We start from the raw sequence: 22,386 nt of genomic DNA on the forward strand, positions 1-22,386 counted from the left end.
CTAAGTCTGGGAAAATCATTGACCAGGGAACAGAGAGAGAGAGAGACAGAGAGAGGGATCTGGCCTCAAAAATATTTCAGTCTTTGGGGGTCTGGTTTTTAAGACCAGAAGATCCCTTCCCCTCCCCTCTCCCCCTCTCATGACTGAATCAGACGACTTGTAACTCTGGAATTTGGTATTATTTGACCAGGATCTTACCGGCATAAACAGATTTCTCTGTCTAGGACCCTCCAGGGAGGAGTGAGAGACACCTTGCCCCCTGAGTCCCTTAGCCTTCAACCCTTTATTTTGGGGAATGAGGAGTCCAATGAAGACTGTCCTTACCCTGCTGTGGCTGGGGTGGGGGACTGTACACTCAACAGCACCCCCCAACCCAGGCCAATTGACCCACATTATAAGGGCAGGGCAGGCTGCCCAACTGCCAAGGTGAAGCCAGGAGCGGGCTTGAAACAGCCAGAACAGGGGCTGGAGTAAGTGCAAGCGGGCTAGGTGACAGCGATGGCTCTGTGCTGGCCGCATTCGCAGTTCAGACTGTGGGCCCATGCTGCTTGGCATGCCAGTCCACTCACCTTCTCCTTCTCTCCTCTCCCCTGAGCTTAAGCTTCCTAGACCCCACACTCAGGCTTCTTCCAGCCAAGCCCTCCAGACTGCCTTGAGCCTCACATCCTTCCCACCCTCTTCATGGTCTAGTGCTGGGTGCTGAGTACCAAGGGTTGGCCATGAGGGGCATGTGGAGATCAGAAAGCACCCCATTGCCTCATCCTCATCCTCGGCCCCAGCCCCTGGAAGAAAAAGGCCTAGTTGCCGGAGGGGCACAAGGGCAGATATTTGGTCTGGGCCCAGCCCAGGACGAGGAGGAAGAAGAGGGATAAGCGGGGAGAAGACGCTTTCTTCCCATTGGGATCCTGGCATCCAGAAACCCACTTTGTTTGGAGCCAAGGTTCTCCCAAGAGCATCTTCCTCCTCCTCCTCCTCCTCCTCTTCTTCACCTCCCCCCTTTCACCTGCCCTCCCAGTCCAGCCTGCCCTCTCAACTCTCCTGCTCCTCTCCACGAGAGTGCTCCCAACCCCAAGTCAAATCAGTGTAGGAAACCTTTACCAGAGTGTTGAAAAAGAAGGATAAGGAGGGGAGGGGGGTAGAGAATGGGGGGTGTGCTAGGGAAAAAACAAGTCAGTCATTGCAGCTTCAACTATTTTTCTCCTCTTTTTTTTAATTATGACTCACGTATACAATACAAAGTACTTGGACCAGAAACAGGGCTGCTGGGACACAAAATCTACATTCATAGCTGGACATAAAGACAAATGACGAAAAATTATTATTATAGATATATTTTTAACGTTTTTTTTCTTTCGAGCACATTGCATAAACAGAGAATTCAAGACAGAGTTAACTATACATTCAGTGCAATTTAGTTCTACTCTACTGGGGTTAGAAGCACAATAAAAGCGCACAGGACCGGCGGGCTAGGCAGTCTCAGTTGTTGGGTTTTTCTTATTGAAATAAGCAGCAACAAACGACAACAAAACCGCATTACAAATACTCTCAAAGCGGGATTTCTTCCTATAGGTAGTGATAAAATACGTTGAAGGTTTCTTTCTTTTTTTTTATTTTAAATTTTTTCTCTTTTTTTCTCCCATATTAGGATTTTAAAAAATTTCTCTTTTTTATTTTTTTCAAGATTATTGCAGGTTCCCTTTAGGTAGTATGTTAAAGATTTATTATCATTATTATTATTATCAGTATTATTATTATTTTCATGATTATGGTGATTTCTGAGCGCTCACCAATGCAGCTCAGAGGAAGCTGGGCCCGACAACAGAAATTAGACAGGAAAGGGGAGGAAGGCATGGGCCCGAGTGACCATGGGATGGCTAGGTAGGATCTTAGCGGGTGACTGCAGGCTCCTATCTACCCTGTGGAAAGGGAGGGGGGAGGGGGAGACCCCCATCTGCTTCAGGTTTCCATCAGGTTCCTAGAGAAAGTCAAGGGAGTCTTTCTAAGCGGGGAGCCCCAGCGAGGGAGAGGGGATATTCCTCGCTATCATTTTTTAAATGTCTTTGAACATCTTCCCTTTCTTTTCATTCCTTCCTTCAATTTTCTGTCCTTTGGGGAAAAAAATGTCAATCTAATACACTAATCCTAGCTTGAAAACAAAGCCACGAGACTTCTTCTGCAGTTTGAGGGGGTTCCCCTCTAAAATAAATACCAGAGAAGCAGGGAGGCGGCAGGCTGTCAAGACGGGGCGGGAGAAGGGGCAAAGACGCCAGGTCTCAGACCTTAAAATCCAGGCAGGACTAAGCAGGGTGGGGGGACGGACAAGTGTGTGTGTTGGGGCAACGACTGAGACAGAGACCCAGAACTTTTCGCTGTGTCTCGGTCTCCCCGCTCCAGTCCCCAAACAAATAAAGATCCGGGGAAGTCCAAAGGTAATAAAACCCGAGCTGCAAGTATCTGACAGGTAGTTGGGGTTTTGAGTGTCATTCTATTCTCTATAAAAGCAAATGACAGTCGTAAACTTCTCAATTTATCTGCTACCATAAAACGAAACTTCAAGGGAGTTGCTAAAGGGGGGGGGGTCCTCTCCTTTTTGCTCAGTCCTTGTTTTCTTCCTTTTCCTCCTCTTCTTTCTCCTCTTCCTCGTTTCCTTCTTCCTCCACCTTCTCCTCGTCTCGGGCTCCCGGCAGTTTATCCTTGTTGTTCTCCTTTTTCCACTTCATCCTTCGGTTCTGGAACCAGATCTTCACTTGTCTCTCAGTCAGTCCCAGGGCGTGAGAGACTTCAATCCGGCGCTTTCGTGTCAAATAAGGATTAAAGAGAAACTCCTTTTCTAGTTCCAAGGTCTGATACCGGCTGTAAGTTTGCCTTCCGCTGCGCCGCCCCGGAGCTGGACAGAACAGAAGCCCAGTCTGGTTATGTTTGGGTGGGGGCCTGGCTTTCCCCTGTCACTCTTCCTCCCCTGAAGTCCCCCCTGTGGTCTGCCCAGTTCCCCTCCCTCCTGCAGAAAAGGCAAGAGTGTAAATCAGGCAAGGGCAGGAAAGTTTGGGGGTTTGTTTTGGTTTGGCTTCACCTTGGGAGGTGGGGGGGGCAGGGACTGGGGTCTGTCTGGAAAGTAGGGGCTGGCAGAGGCCAGGGGGGCACTGTAGAGTCTCCCCAGGCCTGCAGTCCCAGAAAACTGGCCCTTGCACCTTTGTTCACAAGTGCAGAGGGGCATTGGGTGAGCAGGGCTGGGTACAGAGTCTGTTTCCAAAAGGAAGGCATAAGGGCTGGGGGTGAAGAAGTGGGGCTCTGTTCACTGCCCTTCCTCAGATCTCTCTGCCTAATGCTTTTCCAGAAGAAAAATAATTGATCTCCTGGAATGTATCACTGCTTGGCCTGATTGCTAACTGGAGACCAGCAAATAAATCACGGGCCATCCCCACTGGAACTTGTCACCTTCTCGCATCCCCTTTTACTTCGAAACTGGGCTCTGAGGGGCCACCCGTGGAGGGGCTCATGACCTGAGCTGCCCTGAGGGTCTCAGGGAGACCCCGCAAGCCTTTGATTGGGGACAGCTTGGCGAGGGTCCCCCAGACCTCAGAGCTCTCTAATCTGCATGGCCTCCATCCTTTCCGGGACTCTTTTTTCTCCTCCCTGGCTCTCTCTCTCTTCTCTCCAACTGAGAGAAGTAAAGCAAAGTTGGGGTAGTGGCCCTAAGGCTAGCTCTCTGAGAGGAGGTGGTGGGTGCCACAGACAGGCAGAGCACCTGTCCTTGGGGTCCCGCCACCCTCTGACCCAGCTAGGGGAGGGAAGCAGGGGTCTCCCTTCACCCCAAGACAGCCTGGCCACTGTCCTGGACTGAGGCTGTCTGCCTTATGGACAAACTGGCTTGCTCCAAAGGCTGATAACCTCAGGGTCCCCGGCCCCTTCCCAGCCACCTCCCCAACTTTGACTAGAGATGGCAGAGACAGAGGGGTGGAGGGGAGAGAGAGACAGACAGACTGACTGACTGACAGAAGTGGAGAAAACGGTTTTTTTAACCCTTTGCACGCAGACACCACCTTTTCCCCCACCTTCACCCCAATCCCCCAAATCTCCCAGGCGAACTCCGTGCCCCACCCCCAGATGAACCTCCCAACCTCCAGAAACCCACTCACGCCCGGGGGTGGGGCCCGAGAGAGCCCCAAGCCAGGAGGTAAAGCGAGGGCAGACAAAAAGGAGGCAAGGGGCGGGGAGACCCCGGAGCGCGGGAGACCAAGGGGGAAAGAGAAAAGGCTTCTCACCGTGGGGTCTCATCCATGGAAACATGAGGCTGGGAGACGAGTTTTGATTTAAGTGGCCTTGTCCTTCGCTACTGTTAGTGTTGGCGGAGGATTTACAGTCGGGATATTGCACCACGCTCGCCTCTTGCTGAGCCCCATAAAGGGACTGTCTGGGGAGCGCCTCGTAGCCATAGAATTTGGAGGCGTCTCCGTGGCAGCTCAGCGAGCACGGGTTCTGCTGGTAGCCCGAGTTGGAGATGCCCGAGGTGCCGTGGTGGAAGAAGTCTTGGACGTGGTGCGAGGCGTGCTGGAAGCCGGGCGCCGAGCCGCCGGGCCCGTACACCAGCGCATGGCTCCGGCCCACGCTCTGCGGGAAGCGGCAGTCGTAATAGGCCGGCTCCAGGGACTCGCCGCCTTTGTACTTGGAGAACAGGGGGTTGACGAAGTAGGAGCTCATGCTGGGCACATGAAAACCCGCCGCCCTCTCCCCTCTGGCTCCCGACTCCCCCGCCCGGGACCCCGAAACTGCCCTCCCCCCGGGAGCGATCCCCAGGCCGGCCGGCTCCCCGGGGCGGCGGGCCGGGCTGGGCAGGTGGGGGGCGCCTGGGTGCCGGCGGGGCGGCGCAGCTCCCGGGCTGGGCGCGGGCGGCGGCGGGCGAGCGGGCGGCGGCGGCGGCGGCGGCGGCGGCTCTCTTCACTGTCGGTAGGTAGAGCTCGCGCTCTCGCACTTAGCTCTTTCCTTTAACAGCCCAGGCGAATTCCTCAATTCCTCAGACTCCCGGCGGTGGCGGCGCTTACACGCGATTCGCGTTCATCAATCCACGACATGAAGACAGGCGAGAGGGAGAGAGGGAGAGAGGGAGAGAGGGAGAGAGGGAGAGAGGGAGAGAAGAAAGGGAGGGATGGCGGGCGGGTGGTAGAGGGGTTCAGGGCTGGGGGGGGGACCTGGAAGAAGGGCAGGGGAGGAAGGGGGAGGGATGGGGGTGTGGTATGTTGGGGGGTGGTGAGCCAGCCCTAGCTAATGACTAGGGCCAGCTTTTCCAAGGTGCGCATTCAGATTTGAAGGTGCCTCTCCCCCCTTCTCTTTTCCTTCCTCTCAGAGAGAGACAGAGAGAGATACCTGAGCCAGCAGGTCAACTCAGGTTACCTCAACAGGTATAAGACCCCCGAGGGGTTGAATGCCAACAAGAAACAGTTGCTCCCCTAACCCCCAAAGATGGGATCCCCGGGGGGGGATCCTTAAGTCTGGGGACTCTGAGGAGGAACAAACGCATCATATCCCCAAACACTTCAGGCATCAGAACCCTCCATGACTCTTGCCCCTCCCCAGGGTGGGAAGCTGCCCTGTCTTCCCTAGATCCTTAAGGTTCTCTTGCCTGCCTGCCTGCTGTGGGTAGTGGAGAGGGCCAGAGGCGGGGGGCACTCCATATACCCAGTCAGGGCTTGCACTGACCCTTCAGAACCTTCCTGCCTGAGGCAGGAAGCCCGGGCAATAGCCACGAGCTTGCTGGAGAGCAAAGCTGCTGGTGGGGACAGAGAAGGAGAGGGCAGCTGGTGGATCCCTGGCTTCTGGCTGGGCTGATCCAGGAGGTTTCTTCTTAGGAGACCCCTTGTATCTGGGTTGGAGGAGACTAAAGCAGGCCTCTTAGCTGTCCCCACATACCCTAACCCCATAGGAAATGCCAGTTCGGCTAGGAGGGGCCCCCTGGCTTCACCACACACCCCCCTACACTTCCCCAGGCAGGCTGCCCAGGCCAGGATGTGGATGGGAACTGTCAACAGACACTCTTTAAATATTTACCCACACTTTCTCTGGGGGGCTTCCCCCATCCCCAAGACTGGGTAAATTCAAGTTAATTCTAATGGATAAAGGAACCTTATTCCATCAGCACCCTTTCCTGGCCACAAACATGTACAGTTATGTGGACTTAACCCAGACAGAGAGAAAAGGGAGAAAGTCAGAGAGCTGTGGATATGTGTGCTGTGTGCAGGTGAATGAAGAAGAGCAATAAGAATGATTTTTCCGGTCCTCCCCCTCCACAGTGTGTGAGGTTGTCATACACAGGGCAACGCGGGGCCATACTGGGGATCCACACATACTGTATGTGCTGCCTTCCATTCTGAAAAACATCAAATGCATGCTCACTCAGCTATCACGCATGCCGGGAAGCACCCCATCACCTCACAGACCCTGAGCACACACATGCACATCCAGGCACATATGAAAATAAGACCTGATAAACACACATGCATCTTTAGCTCTTTGCATCATGAAAAAAAAGGCTACCTATTTTCCTTCCACATCCTGGGGTTTCAGGGTTGGATGAGGAAGGAGGCAGTTAGAAAACCAGATCTTTTTCTTCCCCATCCAGAGCCCAGCTCTGGGGATGGAGGAAGAAATGAAAGTGCAGGGGAGGATGGTGTAGAGAGAATGAGCTTCCCCCTTTTGTATCTAAATAATTGCTGAGGAAATGGCCACTCTCAGCCAAATTCCCAAAGGAGAGTCACTGGTGGCCCAGCAAGAGACGCTTCCAGGATCCCCTGAATTTGGAAGAACCTACCCCTGTCTGACTTAGGGACAGCCCAAACTCTGTGACACCCAGAACTCTGGCCCTGGAGCAGCAGGAGGGGAGGGTCAGCGGAGGGCCGTGTCAGGGCTGCAGACCTCCCCAGGATCCAGGGCAGTAGAGGGCATGACAGAGGTCTCCTCCACAACCAGAGCGCGCTGCAGCCTTGGTTCTGGCCCTGGCTTTTCTGAGCCTGTTCTGTGGCTACTGAGCTGAAGGAGACAGACTCTGGGCTCCCAGCTTCTAGGTCACTAGGGACTGTCATAAATACTTTCTCTTCCCCTCCTGGAAAGAGGAGGCTGGGCAGGCCGGATCCGCTCTGGGGCCTGTGCCTTATCTTTTAGGGGCTGGGGGGATATCTCGACACTTTATGGTCCAGCGAAAACCCTGCCACAGAGCTATTCTTCTGGGCCTTTGTGTCCTGGAATGCGACTGTCCCGAGTGTGCTGCCAGCACCGTCTGCTCCGAGAGCCCACCAGTCCCGAAATCCCTGGTTGGACTTGGTTTCCCCTTTCGGGGTGGAGGGGGGCGCGTCCCTCGCCTTTTCTTTCTTAAGTTCATTTGATTTTTTTTTTCTTTTACACGTATCTGGTTGATTTTGCTCCGGGAGCCTGGAAATAAAGGAACAGCAAGCAGCCATCCTTGCTGGGGCGTCTCTGTCCCTCGCCCCCCATCCTTGCTGGGGCGTCTCTGTCCCTCGCCCCGAGGCCTGCACCGCCCTCCTAGGTACCACGGATTTATGTTCGTTTGTCCGGGTCATTCTGCCTTTTCGTATTAATTACGCGCTGCCTGCTTCGTGCTTATCTCCTCCGCAAAGCGATTATTTTCGGCGCCCGCCCTCCTGAGATTCCCGAGTCTGCTGCCAGAGCGAGAGGGCCCATCTCCCGCCGCCACTCGCGATTTATTTACACCTCAGGTGAGAGACTGATTTGCTCAGAGCCAGAGGGGCCGGGCTGGGCCGGGGCGCCGGGCCTTCTCGTCGCTGCTTCTCGGGGCCGGGCCTCAAACGTCAGTGCGGCCAGGCCGGCCGGGGGCACCGCCGCCGCCTCTAACATTGAGCAACAGCGCCACCTCGCGTCCACTTTCTCCAATGCAGTCCGGCCGGGAAAAAGCCAACAGCTAGAGCAAGCATGTCCCCAGGCTTGACCCAAAGGTGGGAGGTGGGAGGAAGGAGTTTCCAAATGGGTGCGCGTGAGAGGGATCCCCGGAAGGGATTTCCCTCCGGACCAATGCTCTTTTGTTTTCTAAATTCTCGAAATAAACCTTGTCAAAGGTTTCACACTATTTTTTCTTTCTGTCACCTTCCCTTCCCGCATTAAGAGACACTGTGCAAAGGAACTGCCGCGATTTCCCCCGCGTTCAGGCGCATTTCTGGCCTCGGAACACCTCCGCGCACGCAGATGCACGCCCCCAAGCTCCCGCGACCGCCTGCCCGCGGCGCGCACCCTAAACTCCTCGCTCCTCTTACTCTGCCGCTGGTCCACACCGCCTATTCCGCTAACGCCTGCAGGACTTTGGGGTGGGATTCTGACTTCTCCCGGCTCTTTGCCCCCTGGTTTGTAGCCCATCCCTCTCTCTCACGCGCGCGCTCTCTCCACCTCTCCCTCCCAGCCAGTGAGGTCCTGTTCTCCGTGGACCATAGACAAAACATTCCTATAATCCGATTTCAAAGGAAAGAGTGTCCACCTTATTTAACCCATAAAACAATTAAGCCCAGACGTCTAGCCAGCTCCGCGCTGCTGTTTTGTTCGGCCCCATTCAGAATCCAGCGCAGGGAGACAAACAGCGCCATAAAAGAGGCATTTCGGGGCCGCGGAAATGTACCTATCCTCCGCCTTCCCAAGTGGAACAACCTTTAGGGTTTTGTGATTCTCACAAAGGAGCAGAGGAGAGGTGGGAGGAGAAGATTAGGGCAGGGGGGCGTTTGCAAGCCCCTCTTTCCTCCCCAGCTTTCGTTTCTTTCCCCAGATGTGTGTTGTGTTGTTGTGGTTTGAGTTCACAAATGACAATAAATAAAACTAGAATCCAATCCTGACCTGCAGGCTGGAAGCCGAGATGGTACTGAACAGTGGGCTGGACCGGGTGGGCCTGCTCTGGATCCCACGCTCTGCTCAGGGCCCTCCTTCCTGCCCGGAGCAAGGCCGGCTCAGGCCGGCCGCAGGAAGCAGGCCGCGCTGACGGACGGACGAGGGGAGGCGACAGGGCCTTGGAGCAGGGGCGGGGTGGAGGCCCGGAAACGCCGCCGAGCTCGGGCCGGAGAGAAGCCCGAGTCCCGGCGGTCAGGACCGAGGGAGACGGATGCCTTGTCCTCCGCCCGGTGCGGAACTGAGGCCAGGGTCACAGAACAGCAAAATGGCCCAGGGGAGGAGCGAGGAAGCGAGAAAAGAGAGAAAACTACAGGCAAAGAACCTTTCAAAAGGACCGAGAAAACAATCGCTTCTGGAATTGGGAAGGTCTCTTCTTAAGCGGGGAAGACGAGAGGAAATATTATCAAAACAAAATGTTCACCTCTTCCCACCTTCCTCCAGCCCCCGAAATTGGAGTATTTAGTAGAAGGAGGGGGTAGGAGATTCAAATGATGGGGAAGGGGCTGGTCCCTACAAGTGCCTCACCAGTCCTGTAAGGTGACGCCATGGAGGGAGCTGCACAGGGACTGGGGTCCCCAATTATTTTCTTCTACGGTGGTATTCCCCAAGTATTCAGAGCAACACTCTGCACCCTCGCCAGAATGGGCAGCCCGAGATATTAAAGGGCTATATTTCAAGCAGTCTGAGTTTAATAGTTTCCAGATTGGGGGATTTCCGAGAATGGGGGCGCTGGGCCGAGTCATACCCGGCAGCTTGAGTCTGCTTCTGATTAGCAGATGAAAACTGCCGGTTCTGGGGAAGGTGCTCTGGGGTGCCATGCAGCCAACCAGCCCCATTGGGCTGTTACACACATCCCCACATTCTTGGCCCTTGGGTCCGACAGCCACCAGAGAACACCCCACTCCTGGCTAATCCCTGACCAGCTTCCTTGGGCCCTAGCTGTGCCATCTCCCAGAAATGCTGCAGCCGCTCAGCATAACCCCTTCACCCCCAGATCAACATTCAAACTAAGCACCAGAGAGAGACTGATTAGAAAAGAGAGAACTAGGAGGTGGAGAGAGAGAGAGAGAGAGAGAGAGGAGCTGAGAATACATTGAGAAGTAGAAACTAAATCTGATTCTGGTTTTGCCATCTTTCTCCTTCCTCCCTCTCTCCCTTCCTTCCTTTTCTTTCTTTCCCTCTTTTCCTTTCTCTTTCCTCCCTCCCTTGCCCCCCTTCCTTCTTTCCTTCCTTCCTCCTTTTCTTCCCGCCCTACTCTCTCTCTGCATCTTCCTTCTTTCACTCTCAATGCCCAGTGCCTGTCCGGCTCCCTGAGGCCTGCTGGGCCTTCCTCCTCACCATTCACCACACACCCTCCTCCCTAGCACTGCCCCCCCACCACAAGCCATCCCTCAAAGCACCGATGCAGCCGGGCAAGAATCCAGCCCGGGCCCTCACCCAGCACCCAACTTTCATCTTTACCTATATCTTCCCTCTGATCTCATGTACTCATAAATTATTACAATTAATTACAGCCAGGGAAAACCATTCATGCCGTGCCCCCAACCCCAGGGACTCCATCGAGCTACCAAGAGACTCACAGGCAGCCAGCCTGGGCAGTCACAAGCTGGACCCGGGCCTCGGCAGCCTCCACTGCACCCCGGGAGCCCTCAGCCCCATTGCACCCTGCCTGGAGAAGCAGCAGGGACTTGCCCTTCCGAAGCAGAGGGAGCCCCTTGCCTGGCTCCCGCCTCCCCCAAAGGATCTAAGCACTTGCTTCTTCCACGCCAGAAGCCTGGGAGCCACAGGGAGGAGAAATAACGAGAACTGGATACGGTTGGGTTTCTGGTTTTTTAAGTGACTTCGATATATTAACACAGAGCTGTTCTACCATAACAAACAGAAGCACGTTACAGGACGGACTCTGGGGGTGAGGAGACACTACTATGTACATGCCAGAGGCGCTGGCCTGAGCCGCCGGACCCAGCCGGCGGCATGGTCCCCGGCCCTCGCCCCTCAGCTCCTGGGCTGGGAAGCCTTCTTGTGTATATGTGTGTCTTTTTTTTTTGTACAAAATCTGCACGCAGAGCACCCCACGCCTGGGGAAGGATGGCCCGGACCAAATACAACACAGGAGAAAAAAAAATAGAAATATAGCGATTCAAGTACTGGCTTCTCTGAAGAAAGGAGAAAAAAAAATCACATTTGTGTGTGTCATTTATTTCAGTTGCGCTGGGAGAAGAGAACGCGGTTTCTCTCCCGGCCTCCTCCTCCTTGCTGGGTAGAACTAACTAAAACACCAATTTCTCAACACTGAACCCTCCCAAATCGCAAGAGTTTTCCTTCTCCCCTTCCCTTTTTTTTCTTTTTAAGCCGATTGGCTTTTCTCTATCTTGCTCTTTCCTTTTCTTTTTCGTGCTGTCTCCCGCCTGGGTTGGGGTATTTTTGTGGGTTTTTTGTTTTTCCCTTGGCTGTGCCGAGGCAGCAGGCTGGGGCAGGGTTTAGGATTGCTCCTTGTCGGTTTTTTCTTTATTCATCTTTTTCATCTTCATCCTCCGGTTCTGAAACCAGATTTTGACCTGCCGCTCGGTGAGGTTGAGAACCCGGGCCACCTCGTACCGACGGTCCCTGGTTAAATACATATTGAAGAGAAACTCCTTCTCCAGTTCCAGCGTCTGATACTTGGTGTAGGGGCAGCGCTTCTTCCTTGTGGAGCGGGCGTGAATCCAGTTGGCCACGGGGTTGCCTGGAGGGCCAAACACAGGCAGGGGTCAGTGGAGCCCCTTTCCAGTCCAGGACGCCTGCCACCCCACCCCTAGCCTCAGCCACGCTCCCCAAACCCAATAATTGAACCTGAATTTGGGTACGTTTTGCTTGAGGAATTTCCCCCCTTACTCCTTTTGCGTTCTCCCCCCTCCTCATCTTCCCCCTCCTCAGTTTCCAGCACCTAAAACGATAGGAAATCGAAGCTATCAAAGCCTCTACAGTCTGGTCCTCAGCTTCAAGAGTAGTAATTCGAGAATATCCCCATAAAAAGTCCAAATTCCCAACCGTTTCATAGGCCCATAAACGCTTCTCTCTCTTGTTTTTTATTTTTATAGCGAGGTCTCTCTCCTCCCCACTTCCCTCCTCCTCTGCCCCCTCCCATCCTCCCAGCCCACGACCAAGTCCTGAAATTTCAGCAGTTCTGCTTCCTGACCCTGAGAGTCTCCAAGCCCCTCACTACCCTCTCCAGCGCCCCATCTCCGCTCTCTCAGAATTCAACCCTGTTGAGGCGAATTCTCAAAGTGATGCTGGGATGGGAAAAGCCTTTCTCCTCTCCCCAGGGAGCTGCTGGCCTTGGGGACAGGCTCCCCTATATCTTAGCTTCCCTGTTTGGCTTCCAGTGCCCCCTCCTCCTGCCAGCCCCAGGACAGGCTCTGCAGGAGCCAAGCCTCCAATTTCAGGTTTATGGGAGTAGCTGAGGGCAAGGAGGGAAGCCTTCAGAGGGGTATAATTAGGCCCTGGCCCCTTATGGGGCGGCAGGAAAGGATTTCCTGCAACCCCCTCCTGGGACTCCCCCAGACACTTCCTCACACCCAGGGGCTGCACCTCTTCCCCTGCTGTTTCCCCTTCTTTCCTCTTTCTCTGGACCTGCAGCTCTCACCTGTCCCCCCACTCCACCTCACCCCACCTCACCTCACCTACCCCTGCCTTTCTTTGCAATACTGAGAATGTTCCTGTTTCCCTGATTGGAGTGTGTGTGTGTGTGTGTGTGTGTGTGTGTGTGTTGTGTGTGTGTGTGTGTACAATTCTCTAATCTGGGGAGATACCGCTTCCCGCTCCCCACTCCTCATCCCTGACCCCCATTCCCACCCCTCTCTCCTGCAGACGCTCAGAAGAGGGCTCTCAAGTTTAAGGAGACTGGGACCCCACTTCTCTCCCCCAACTCTGGAAGTCCTGATCTCTCCAAGTTCCCAGGCTGGGAAAGCCCCCAGACCCCTCGCCCAGGGTTCCTGGGGGAGAAGCCCATGGACCCTCTGTTTTAGGAATCTCTAGTGGGGTGAGGACCCCTACACTGCCTGGGAGGTAGGGGGTGGCTTTTCTCCTTGGGGTTATTTCCTCTCTGCCCCCAGTGTCCTCCCCATCTCTCTCCCATCCCACCCCAAACCATAAAATGAACCTTGCCCCCACCCCATCCCCTGGCCCTGTCTGCATTTCTTCGAAAGTAGCGACTGAACCAAAAAGCCTGGGCCGGGGGTGTGCGGGCGGGGGTCTCATCAAAGCTAGATCCTGGGAGAGAAGCACCCCTCAGCCTTCTCCCAACCTGGCTCCCTGGGCCCCCTTCTCAGACCTTCCCGCCCCTGAAAGCTCCCCAAGGTAATTCGCTTTTATTGAGTCCTCACCCCCTCGCCCCTCTCCCGCGCTCCCTGCGCCTCGGAGGGGCTGTAATCCGGCTCCCCCCGCCCGGCCTCCCCTCCCCTCCCGCGCGGGTTGTAAAGGAAAATTGCTCCCAACTTACTGGGGTCCAGGTCGGCCTTCTCCTCTTTGTGCTTGCTGCCGGCGAGGGCGTCCGCCTCGGGCGAGGGCAGGGTCTGCGGGGCGCGGTCGCGCAGTTCCCCGGGCGAGCCGTACATGTAGTCCGGGTAGCTGCGGCCGTCGCCCGGGCCGCAGTCGGCGCGGCGCCCGGGGTAGGCGTCTGGCTTGAGGGCGTAGTGACGACCCCCGGCCGGGAAGCTGGGGAAGGAGACGGCGCCGGACAGCGGCTCGAGCCAAGTCCGCATGTAGCGCGTGTCGGCGCCGAGGTGGGGCTGGGGGCCGTACGGGTGGTAGACCACGGACGACTGCGAGGGCACGGGCGCCCACGACGTGCTGAACACGGCCGGCTTGGGCGCGAAGCTACAGGACGGAAAATCGCTACAGTCCGGCACCAAACCGCTGGGTCTGGCGGCGGCGGGGTGAGCCCCCGTGGCCGGAAACCTGGACGCTAGGAGGTCTTCATTGTCGTGAGAGATGAGCGAGTCCACGTAATAGTTACTGATGGGCCCCGTCGCCGACATCGTAACAGGGTTTTACATACATAAGATTATTGTATGAACTGTATATGTACTTTTTATCTGCTCACAGAACAATCAAGGCAGGTAATTATTTTTCCAGCCTTTTCCCCGCAGCTCATTGGCTCCCCGGCCCCCACGTGATCGTATTTACCCAAAAATACGGCGCGGATCAATGCGCAGGGGCTTTTTTTCCTGGCTTTTTTTTTTTTTTTTTTAACCTTCTCCCACCCCCTTCTCTCTGCTGATCCCCGCGACCTGCGTTTTCCTGGGGGTTCGCAACTCTGGACCCAAGGACCCGGCCACCCTCTCAGAACAACTCGCGTCTCAGCAGAGAAGCCCCTGGCTCGTGTCCATCCCTAAGCAGATGGCCTCCGCCCCCACCCCCGGGAGGATTTCTTAATGGGGTGCAAGTGCCACTCCCCGAAGCCAGGGTTTCCGGACCCCCGGGGCCGAGCTGGGCGCAGGAGCCCCGCAGGGGCGGAGAGGCCGGCCGAGGTAGGTGGAGGAACTATTTCTTGACGTAATCCGTCTCTGTCGGCCCCGACGCTCCCGCAGTCTTTGCGCGAGCCGAGATCAGCGATTGTCAGTTCCGAACGTGGCTTTTAAAAATACGTTTTTAAACAGTGTGTATGTATGTATTTCTTTCAGGAGCAGCAGCAGCGAGGGAGGGAGAGTGGGAGGGGACTGGGGAAGCTGTGGTGGAGGGAGGGAAGGAGGGGAAGGGGAGCGTCTTTCTGCCACTGGCCAACTCAGCCCCCCAAATTTGGCGCAGGGGAAGCTTGGGGAAGGTGGTCCGCGGGTGGGAGGGGTAGGACCTCGGGACCTCGTACACCTTTGTCACGAGAAGTCCTCTCTTGGGTTTGGCACAGATATGCAAACGCCTTTATTTTAAATTTATTGTATCTATTTATCTTTCTTTGCCAGCCTGAAGAAGTGGAGAGACCTAAACAACTTCAGTGGGGTGTCCCCATCCCGTCTTCCTGCTCGCTCTCCTTTGCCCCCAACTCCACCTCTGAGACATCCTGCCCTCCCCCGCCCCCCAAAAAGAAGTCACTCCAGGGCTCTGTCTGCAGAGAGCCAGGGTGAGAGCGGGCAAGGCGAGAGAGCGACCTCGGTCGTGGGCAAGTAGCTTGTTTTTACGTCCTTCAATAAAAATTTTATGAGGATCATTTGATTGTTCATAAATGTGTCTTTCATTAAATAAAATTGTAGGCTGTTTTTGGAACGGGAAAAAAGCTACAGAGGAATGGGAGAAAGCAATTTTTTCGGAGTCAGACACAGGAATTCTGGAGGGGTAGTGTGATTGTAAGGAAGATCACACAGCTTGGATTCCCCCCCCCAAGAAGTTGGTCGCTACCTTCCTCCTTGAATCTGGGGTTCATTGCCCAGCCCTCTGCTTTCCATCACACTGTCCCATGGTGGTTTAGCAAAAGTGGGCTTTAGGCAAGCAGGAAATTCTCAGTGTGGGTGCAAGAGAGGGGGCAGGGAAGCTGGCTGGGGGCGGGGGAGAAGAGCAGGTGATGTCCCCAGAGACAGAAGTACCCTAGGCAGGGCAGAATGAGTTTGAAGGAGGGGTACAATTTCAGGGTCAGCAGGGAAGAGTCCAGTTTACGCTAGGGGAAATAGGCAGGAGCTGAGGCTAAGACACAGGCTCTGAGGCAGCAGGGAAGGATGAGTTTTCCCAGATCCGAGATGCCTGCCTTTCTTTCCCCTCTTGTCCCCAGGAAGGGACCAAATGCCAGGGGTGGGGGGCAGAGGCTGCTCCCCCCGCCCCACCGCACATCTCTGTCGACCTGTCTCCTCTGGGGAGGAGAAGGGCTAGAGAGAGGTGTCCCAGAGAGTGTAATATGTGTGTTTGGGGTGGGGGGAAGTTGAGGGGGAAGGATAGATCTGCAGCTTGAAGCACTGACCCCAGCCTGCCAGACCCCCTCCCCAGTCCCTACTTCCCCCCCACCACCACCCCAGTTATGTCCTTTTCGGTCTAGCAGGGCTGGGATTTCCACGCATGGCGGGGGCGTGACGTGAGAAGTACCCGGCTGGGGAGAGACGACCCGGGACCTCAGCTTCTTTACCCTCGGCTCTGATTATGTTGTCCTGCCCCGGACTGGACTGGTCTGGGAAATCCAAATTACACCAAGAAACAGCATACCTCTTTTGGCCTTGATGGAGTTGGGTTAGCTGTCAATCAAAAATTCTCCCTCACTAGTTCAAGGAAAAAACAGGAGATTCCCGTTCCCCTGCCGAGGCTTCCTCCAAATCCCCAGCGCTATCAGCACCTCCCCCAGCCCAGGCGGCTGGGGACCCTGCCTGGCTCTTGGGTGACTGCTGGCAATGCTGAGCAGAGCTGTGTAGCCTTCAGAGGGCCTGGGGCCAGGCTGCGACCAAGGGGACATCAGAGGACAGAGCCTGAGACAGACTGAGCCCGAGACAGCCTGAGACAACAAGACTGAAGCAGGGCACCAGGCCCATAGAGAGGAAGGGAGGAAGGAAGGAGGGAAGGAAAAAAGAAAACGGATTAGGATAAAAGAAAGAAAGAGGGGAGAATTACAGAAAAGAGGGGAGGCAGGATGAAAAAAGGGGGAGAGCAGGGAAAGGAAGGCGTGCAGAGAGTGAGCAGGAGGAAGGGCGCTGACAGGAAGGCAGGACGGGGCAGGGCGCGGGCTGGCCGAGCAGCCGTGGCATTGTGCAGCCCGCTGGCTGGCCGGGCCTTTGCCGCGGGACCAGCTCCGGGCGCGGCGGCCACTTCTGTCTGGACACAAAGGAGGAAGAGGCCTTCTCTCCTGCCTCTCCCGGGCGACCTGCTGAGGTGGGTACACCAGGCCTCTGGGATATAGAACCCTATCTCGGCCCAGGCAACCGCCCAGGCAGCTGGGAGCTGAGCCACGGACTCGTCAAGGAGCAAAGAAGACACGAGGAAGGAGAAGGTTTCACACCCGCTCCTTCTTTGCGTCTTCGCCAGGGAACAGAGCCCATCTGTCCCAACCTCAGTCTTAGAAGAAAGATGCCCCTACAGCCCCTCTCCTGTGGGCCTCTACTATTTGGGAGAGCCCCCCAGACATACTGGCTGTAAACAGATGCCCCTTTCTCTGCTACCCACTTCGGTCACGGCCTTCTTTTCAACTCTTGAGCAGCCTGCCCACCCTGCCTGCCCACCCAGCAGAGGCAGCAGCAGTGGGGCAGCCTGGATCACCAGGCTCATGCTCTCTGCTGCGTCAAATTCCCTGTCAAACTGAGGGGAGATTGTCGCCTTCATTTCGGAGAGTGAACTCAGACCCTCCTCACTCAGGCACAGACACAGCTGTGGATCAGGAAGCAGGCCTCGCCCACAGCCCCCTCCCCACCGATGCCCCATTTTGCCTAGGCCTTGCTGAGAGAGGCAGCCAGGAGGAGGGGGGCTGGAAGCGGCTGGGAGTCCCTGAGTTCACCAGGCCACCAGGCCGAGGTCCCTCGGGTTCCACAACTGCATGTGGGTAGTACCCCCCTTCTCTGCATTTGGAGATGGGGTGGCAGGTCAGGGATCTGAAGCAGACTTTCAGGCTCCTCCCAGATCCAGGCTTGTAGGTGTCGGGGCACAAAAGATGTGGGAGCACCAAGAAGGAGGGGTTTGTCTTCCCAGGTTCAGTTACGCCTGCTGAATCTCCTGCCCAGTTCCCAGCCTCCCTCTCACCCCCACCACTCCCTTCAATTTTCCTCATCACCGATGGGGAACCCAAGGGACTGGAGGCCACTGGGAGTCCCTGTAGGGGACGGGCGGGGGGGACCCCAGCTTTAGCTCGCAGCTGTGCATCCACTCTAGTTCTTAGAGCTCTCTTCTGACCCCAAAAGACGGCACTGGGCACAGGAGAGGCCTCGCAGGGGGAGGAGCACCCTTACTACATCACCTCAGATCTGGACAGCTGGGACCACAATCAAGCTAGCACCACCGTGGGAAGGACAGACAGACAGAAAGACAGGCAGGTTAGACTCATCGCCTCCCCTTGCCCTGCACCTCCCTTTTAGTGATTTAAATTCCCTCCGGTTCAATCCACACAGCCAAGTTCGGATTAAATTTAAAACAAGCTTTTCCCGGTTCCCGGTCCCCCAGCGGGTCATCCCCGCGCCCGCAGGCAGGGCGCCCGCTCCCGGCTCGTCAGCGCGGAGGAGGCTGTGTGTACTCCATTTGCTTTCATTTTCCTTCTCCCCCTGAAATGGGCTCAGTCCACCTCTCCGCTGCCCTCTCCTCCTCCCCGCCCCCTCCTTGGTTCCCCTCTACTTTCCCCCCTTTTCTCTCCTGATCCCTCTTTGTTGGGAAAAACACACCCACACACACAACTCCTCCTAGCTCAGGCCTGCGCTGGAAGCAGAAACTGAATTCTCCTGGCCTGCGGCGAGGAGACCAGCGTCCTGCACCCACCCCAGGTGGGTACCCGGGATCCCGACACACTAGGAGTCCAGCCGCTAAACCCAGCAGGAGTGAAACCCCCAGGGGCTGTGAACGTGGCCCTCTCAACGCCACGGCCTACATTCCCACCGGCCCCCAGCCCAGCCGCCCCACAGCAAACAGGGCTATTTCCGGCTCCCCCAACCCGGTCCGGTTTCCCCGCCTGGGGAGTGGCTGGAGGGGGAGCGGCCCCAGAGCTAGGGGCGCTCTGCGCTTGGAGCCCCCGTGGCCTTGGGCGCCTGGTTACCCGATCTTTGTGTGATGTGTGTGTCGCAAGGAAATTTGCAGTGACTTTGGAGCCCAGACTGAGGAAGCCGAGGTGGCGAAAGGACAGACAATAAGGGTCCGAAGTACAATTAAGGGGCCAGAGCCGCTAGTCTCTCCCCCGCCTTCCCTGCCAGACTAGGAGCTGTCTGGCCTCAAACCTCAGGGCAAGCCGCGAACCTGGAGCCGGAAACTCAGCCCATGGTGGAGGGAACCAGAGGATCCGGCAGCCAGAAAGCAGGAGGAAAGCTCCCTCCAACTTGGGCGCGCACCAAGCAGCTCCGCTGAGTTGCAGAGAATCCAATGAATGAAAGTGTACATTCCGACGAATTTGCCCGATTTTTTCCAGCCTTTGGAAGGACTGCCTAGGGTTTGGGACGTCTCAGACGGACCGACAGACAGGCAGGCAGGCAAACCGCATCTCCGGAGGCAGACAGACTCACAACATGAGTGTGAGCCTGAAATCGAACACAGGTTCAACATTCCCCAGGCCCCTGTGCCGGGCCGGGTGAGCGCCGATCTCCCTACCTTCTCTCCCCTCCAGGGCGTTGGGCAGAGACCCGGAAGACTCGGTCCCTCTGGCTTGGTCCAATCCCGCCTCGGGAAGCGCCTTCGTTACCTGCTCCTCGGCTCCCCACGGCCACAGATGCAGGGAAGCCGCCTCCGCCGGGGGAGGGAAGCCCCGGCCACCGCAGCCGCCGCTGCCCGCCCTCCTTCCCTCCCTCCCTCCCTCTTCCTCGCCCTCCCTCCCTCTCTCCCTCCCTCGCGCGCTGCCGCTCGCGGGGCCCTCCCGCGGGCAACCTGTTCTGGATCAAATCCAGGTAGCTCCGAAAGAGACAAAAAAGAAAGGACCTCTTACGTGGAAAAGAAAGAAAGAAAGACCTTTAACTGCATTTATTTTTCACGCTCTGACCCTTGGTGGGCCTCAGTTCAGGCGTCCTGGGCCCGGCCCTGCAGCTGCAGAGGTGTGCGGGGCCTGCCGCCTCGCCCACGCTGGCCGCCGCGCCCGGCGCACTGTGCGCTGCACACTCTGGGCCCCCGCCCCCGCAGCCCAAACACCAAACAGACCTCAAGGTTCTTACTACAGACTCAACCTCCGGTCGCCTGCCTCGCCGCTGGCCTCTGCCCGGGAGCCCGCTCCGCTCCGTCTGCGGCCAAAGTCCACACACAATCCACCTTGTTCGTGCTCTCACGCCCGGCCGGACACTCTTCCTAGCCAAGGCGCCCACTGGCCACCCTCGGGCCGCGGCCTTGCCCGGGGCTGCAAACCTCCTCCCCTGCAGGGACCCACACAAAGCCCAGTGTCCTGACGCTCCCACCTGCAGCCCCTGTCCCTGGTCCCGCTGCCCTTCACCTGTTCCCGAGAAGGGCTGCATCTCCGAGCTAGCCGAGGCAGGCCGGTGGGCCCGGGCGGAGGGTGCTTGGGGAGCCGAAGTCCCAGGGAGGCCACAGAGGCTCGGCCGGCTAAGCCGGAGCCCCCGCAGGCGGCGAGAGATCTCAGAGACCAAGGCTCTCCTTGGCGAGCTCTTGCCTTTTCCTCCTTCTCCTGCAAGTCTTAAACACTCACACGCCGAGAGTTCAGCTCTATAAATCCTGCTCCTCTTTCCCATATCATAATTAAAAAAAACCAGTAGGGGAGGTTTTAACTTTTATTGCGATTTCTGGAGTTGGGCTGCGGAGCATATATTAAGTTTACGCTTATGCACTCTCGGCGGGGAGGGTCCTTTAAGAAATAAAAATCCATCTTAATATCTGCAGATGAGAGATAATTTTTTCCCTCCTCTTCACGCTGTTTCTTTTGAAGACTCCCTTCCAGCGAAGCGAATAAATAATCACCATTGCCTTAGCCATGATCCACGGCCCCAGGGCCCCTTGGTGGACTCTGGCCACCAGACTGGCCCTCACCTTGGCCCTGTGAGAATGTACCCCATTCCCCAGGATATGGGGGGGCACCTAGACCTACAGCTCTGTGGCCACCCACCCCATAAGCCCACCAGCTCTGAAACAGATATTGGGGCAGAGAGACCCAAAGCACAGAAGTCGTTCTTTGGTGAATTTCGGCCCATCAGGGATGCTGTCTCCAAGCCAGGCACTCCTGAGCACCCAGCCCCTGCCTGGGACTCCCTTCACTCCAGCTGGCCCCGGGCTTCAGACAGCCTGAAAACTCAGAGACTGCTAGGGGCTCCCAAACTGGGGAAGCCCTTGCCTGCCTCACACCAGCTGGCCTTCCTCTCTGAAAACCTCCCCATTTCCCGGGGGGCCATAGGGCGATTTGAGCACTTCCTTCCAAGGGAAGAGATTTTTTTCCCCTACCAAGGGCTGGGGGACAGACAGAAAGACTGACTGACAATTTCAGCTGGGGAGAAGGAAGGCCCTATTCCCATTTTCTCCTCTAGTCTCCATGGGGTCTCTTCGTACAAGAGAGAGAGAAAAATACACGAGTGTGCACAAAAATATATACCGGGGATCTGAGAGAGCCTGGAGGAGACAGAGTTATAGAAACAGAGAACCACACTCATCCAAGGTTACATATAAGCCCCCAGCAGACAACTGCGTGAATACAGAACTTGACGTATATATTGTGTTCCGGGGACATGATTTTGTTCCCTTGTCTGAAAGTTTATAATGTTTTACATATCATAATAATTCCAAAGTAAGAGAACCAAGAACCTGGCTTTCTCTTTCTCAGTCTCTCTGAGAACGGGGGTGTATCTCCCCATTCTCCCTGGTCCTCCCCAGTTTTCTCTGCAGGCAGAGAAACCTCGCTGGAGAGTCCTCTCTCTAGTAACCAGGACCAGAATTGGGCAACCAGAGGGGCCAAGGAGGGTAAGAAGCTTTGCAAAGTTGCACACTGCTTGGATTCTCCCTAACCCAGACCCTCCCCTCCTCCCCCTGGCATCAAACAACAACCTCCCCAGCAATATGGTAATGGTGGGCGCTGGCAGCCTCCGTTCACCCAGACATTTCCACACAGCGCAAAGACAAGCAGCTGCCTGACAGGCACAGACACAACACGCCAAGGCCTACGGGCAACAGACAGCTAGAAAGAGACCAGAGCCAGATTCTTGCCCTGACGTTTCCCGGTAGGGTAGGTGTGGGGGGTTTCAACTTGGACTGGATGGCTTTCCTCCAGCCTACTAACACCCTAAATATGCCCTTCTCCTGGCGACGGAGATATAGAAGGGGAAGGCGAGGTGGCTGAGCTTCTGCTCAGAGTTCCCCAACTCTTAGGACCCCAGGCACCCCACTTTTCTAAGGAGAAGCTCCAGCCCCAGCCGACTGGAGGCAGATTTTTTTCCTTGGAGGTGGAAGGTAGGAGAAGCTAACTCTTCCAGAGACTCCTTTCTCTTTCTGTGGTCTTCTCTCTCCTAATCATCCTGCCCCACCCTGCTACCCAACTGAGCTGGCCCGCCAGGCCACCTCTTACTCAAATTCCTGACTTTCCTTGGAATTGGTTAGACCTTCTTTGTCTGTCTCCATCAGCTGGGCCCAGGAAACAATAGCTGCAGGAAAAACTCCTCTCCCTCCATCACGGGGATGGGGACAGGCTGAGAAGTGGACAGGATAAAGCGGGGTTCTCCAGACTTGTGGTGTAGCCCCACTCACAGCTAGCCCGCCTCAGTCTGTACCCACTTTGCCCTATTTAGGAGGGGGGGCTGGGGGCAGTCCCACTGGGGAAGGTAGGAGCGGGATAGGTGGGTTGGGGCCCTCGACGAAAACCGACTGATGTAACTCAGGCAGTTTCTTGTTGCCGAGTTCAAAACTCAATCCCAACAACATGAAACTACCTAA

At 56.1% G+C, this 22,386-nt stretch overlaps 4 protein-coding genes and 1 long non-coding RNA gene across 9 annotated transcripts in view; 2 read left to right on the forward strand and 3 right to left on the reverse strand.

Annotated features, from left to right (window-relative positions):
• Positions 1-19,200, reverse strand: part of HOXC4 (homeobox C4) — a 60,585-nt gene extending 41,385 nt beyond the window's left edge. Inside the window, exon 1 of one of the 2 annotated variants that reach the window (XM_028491282.2) lies at positions 19,123-19,200. The gene's annotated coding sequence lies outside the window, so the exon portion shown is untranslated. The remainder of the gene's footprint in view (positions 1-19,122) is intronic. The other variant, XM_007125724.4, reaches the window with a different exon arrangement.
• HOXC8 (homeobox C8) lies at positions 1,186-4,820 on the reverse strand. The gene is made up of 2 exons (XM_007125726.4): positions 4,263-4,820; positions 1,186-2,887 (listed from the first exon to the last, which is right to left on the reverse strand). Exons 1-2 carry the CDS (start codon positions 4,696-4,698, stop codon positions 2,595-2,597), a joined length of 729 nt encoding a protein of 242 aa, XP_007125788.1. The 5' UTR covers positions 4,699-4,820; the 3' UTR covers positions 1,186-2,594.
• On the forward strand, positions 4,910-8,764 carry LOC114486489 (uncharacterized). Of its 3 annotated transcripts, XR_008617699.1 has the most exons (5): positions 4,910-4,944; positions 5,342-5,396; positions 7,419-7,534; positions 7,626-7,724; positions 8,129-8,764. It is a non-coding gene; the product is annotated as an uncharacterized lncRNA (long non-coding RNA). The 3 variants fall into 3 exon arrangements; XR_003680336.2 differs by lacking the exon at positions 4,910-4,944 and having other exon boundaries at positions 5,278-5,396; XR_003680335.1 differs by lacking the exons at positions 4,910-4,944; positions 5,342-5,396 and having other exon boundaries at positions 5,778-7,534.
• On the reverse strand, positions 10,474-13,990 carry HOXC9 (homeobox C9). The gene is made up of 2 exons (XM_007125727.4): positions 13,376-13,990; positions 10,474-11,620 (listed from the first exon to the last, which is right to left on the reverse strand). Exons 1-2 carry the CDS (start codon positions 13,911-13,913, stop codon positions 11,376-11,378), a joined length of 783 nt encoding a protein of 260 aa, XP_007125789.1. The 5' UTR covers positions 13,914-13,990; the 3' UTR covers positions 10,474-11,375.
• Positions 15,919-20,343, forward strand: LOC102984378 (uncharacterized). 2 transcript variants are annotated; one of them, XM_024122963.2, is made up of 4 exons: positions 15,919-16,716; positions 17,736-17,867; positions 18,232-18,308; positions 19,139-20,343. In XM_024122963.2, the coding sequence occupies exons 1-4, from the start codon at positions 16,478-16,480 to the stop codon at positions 19,417-19,419; spliced, it is 729 nt and encodes a 242-aa protein (XP_023978731.1). In that variant the 5' UTR covers positions 15,919-16,477; the 3' UTR covers positions 19,420-20,343. The 2 variants fall into 2 exon arrangements, 1 of the variants encoding a protein (XP_023978731.1); XR_003680333.1 differs by lacking the exon at positions 18,232-18,308 and having other exon boundaries at positions 15,919-17,867; positions 19,139-19,217.
• Positions 20,344-22,386: the final 2,043 nt, after the last annotated feature.

This window comes from Physeter macrocephalus, chromosome 6 (genome assembly GCF_002837175.3).
Source record: "Physeter macrocephalus isolate SW-GA chromosome 6, ASM283717v5, whole genome shotgun sequence".
In the NCBI taxonomy this organism is placed as follows: domain Eukaryota; kingdom Metazoa; phylum Chordata; class Mammalia; order Artiodactyla; family Physeteridae; genus Physeter; species Physeter macrocephalus.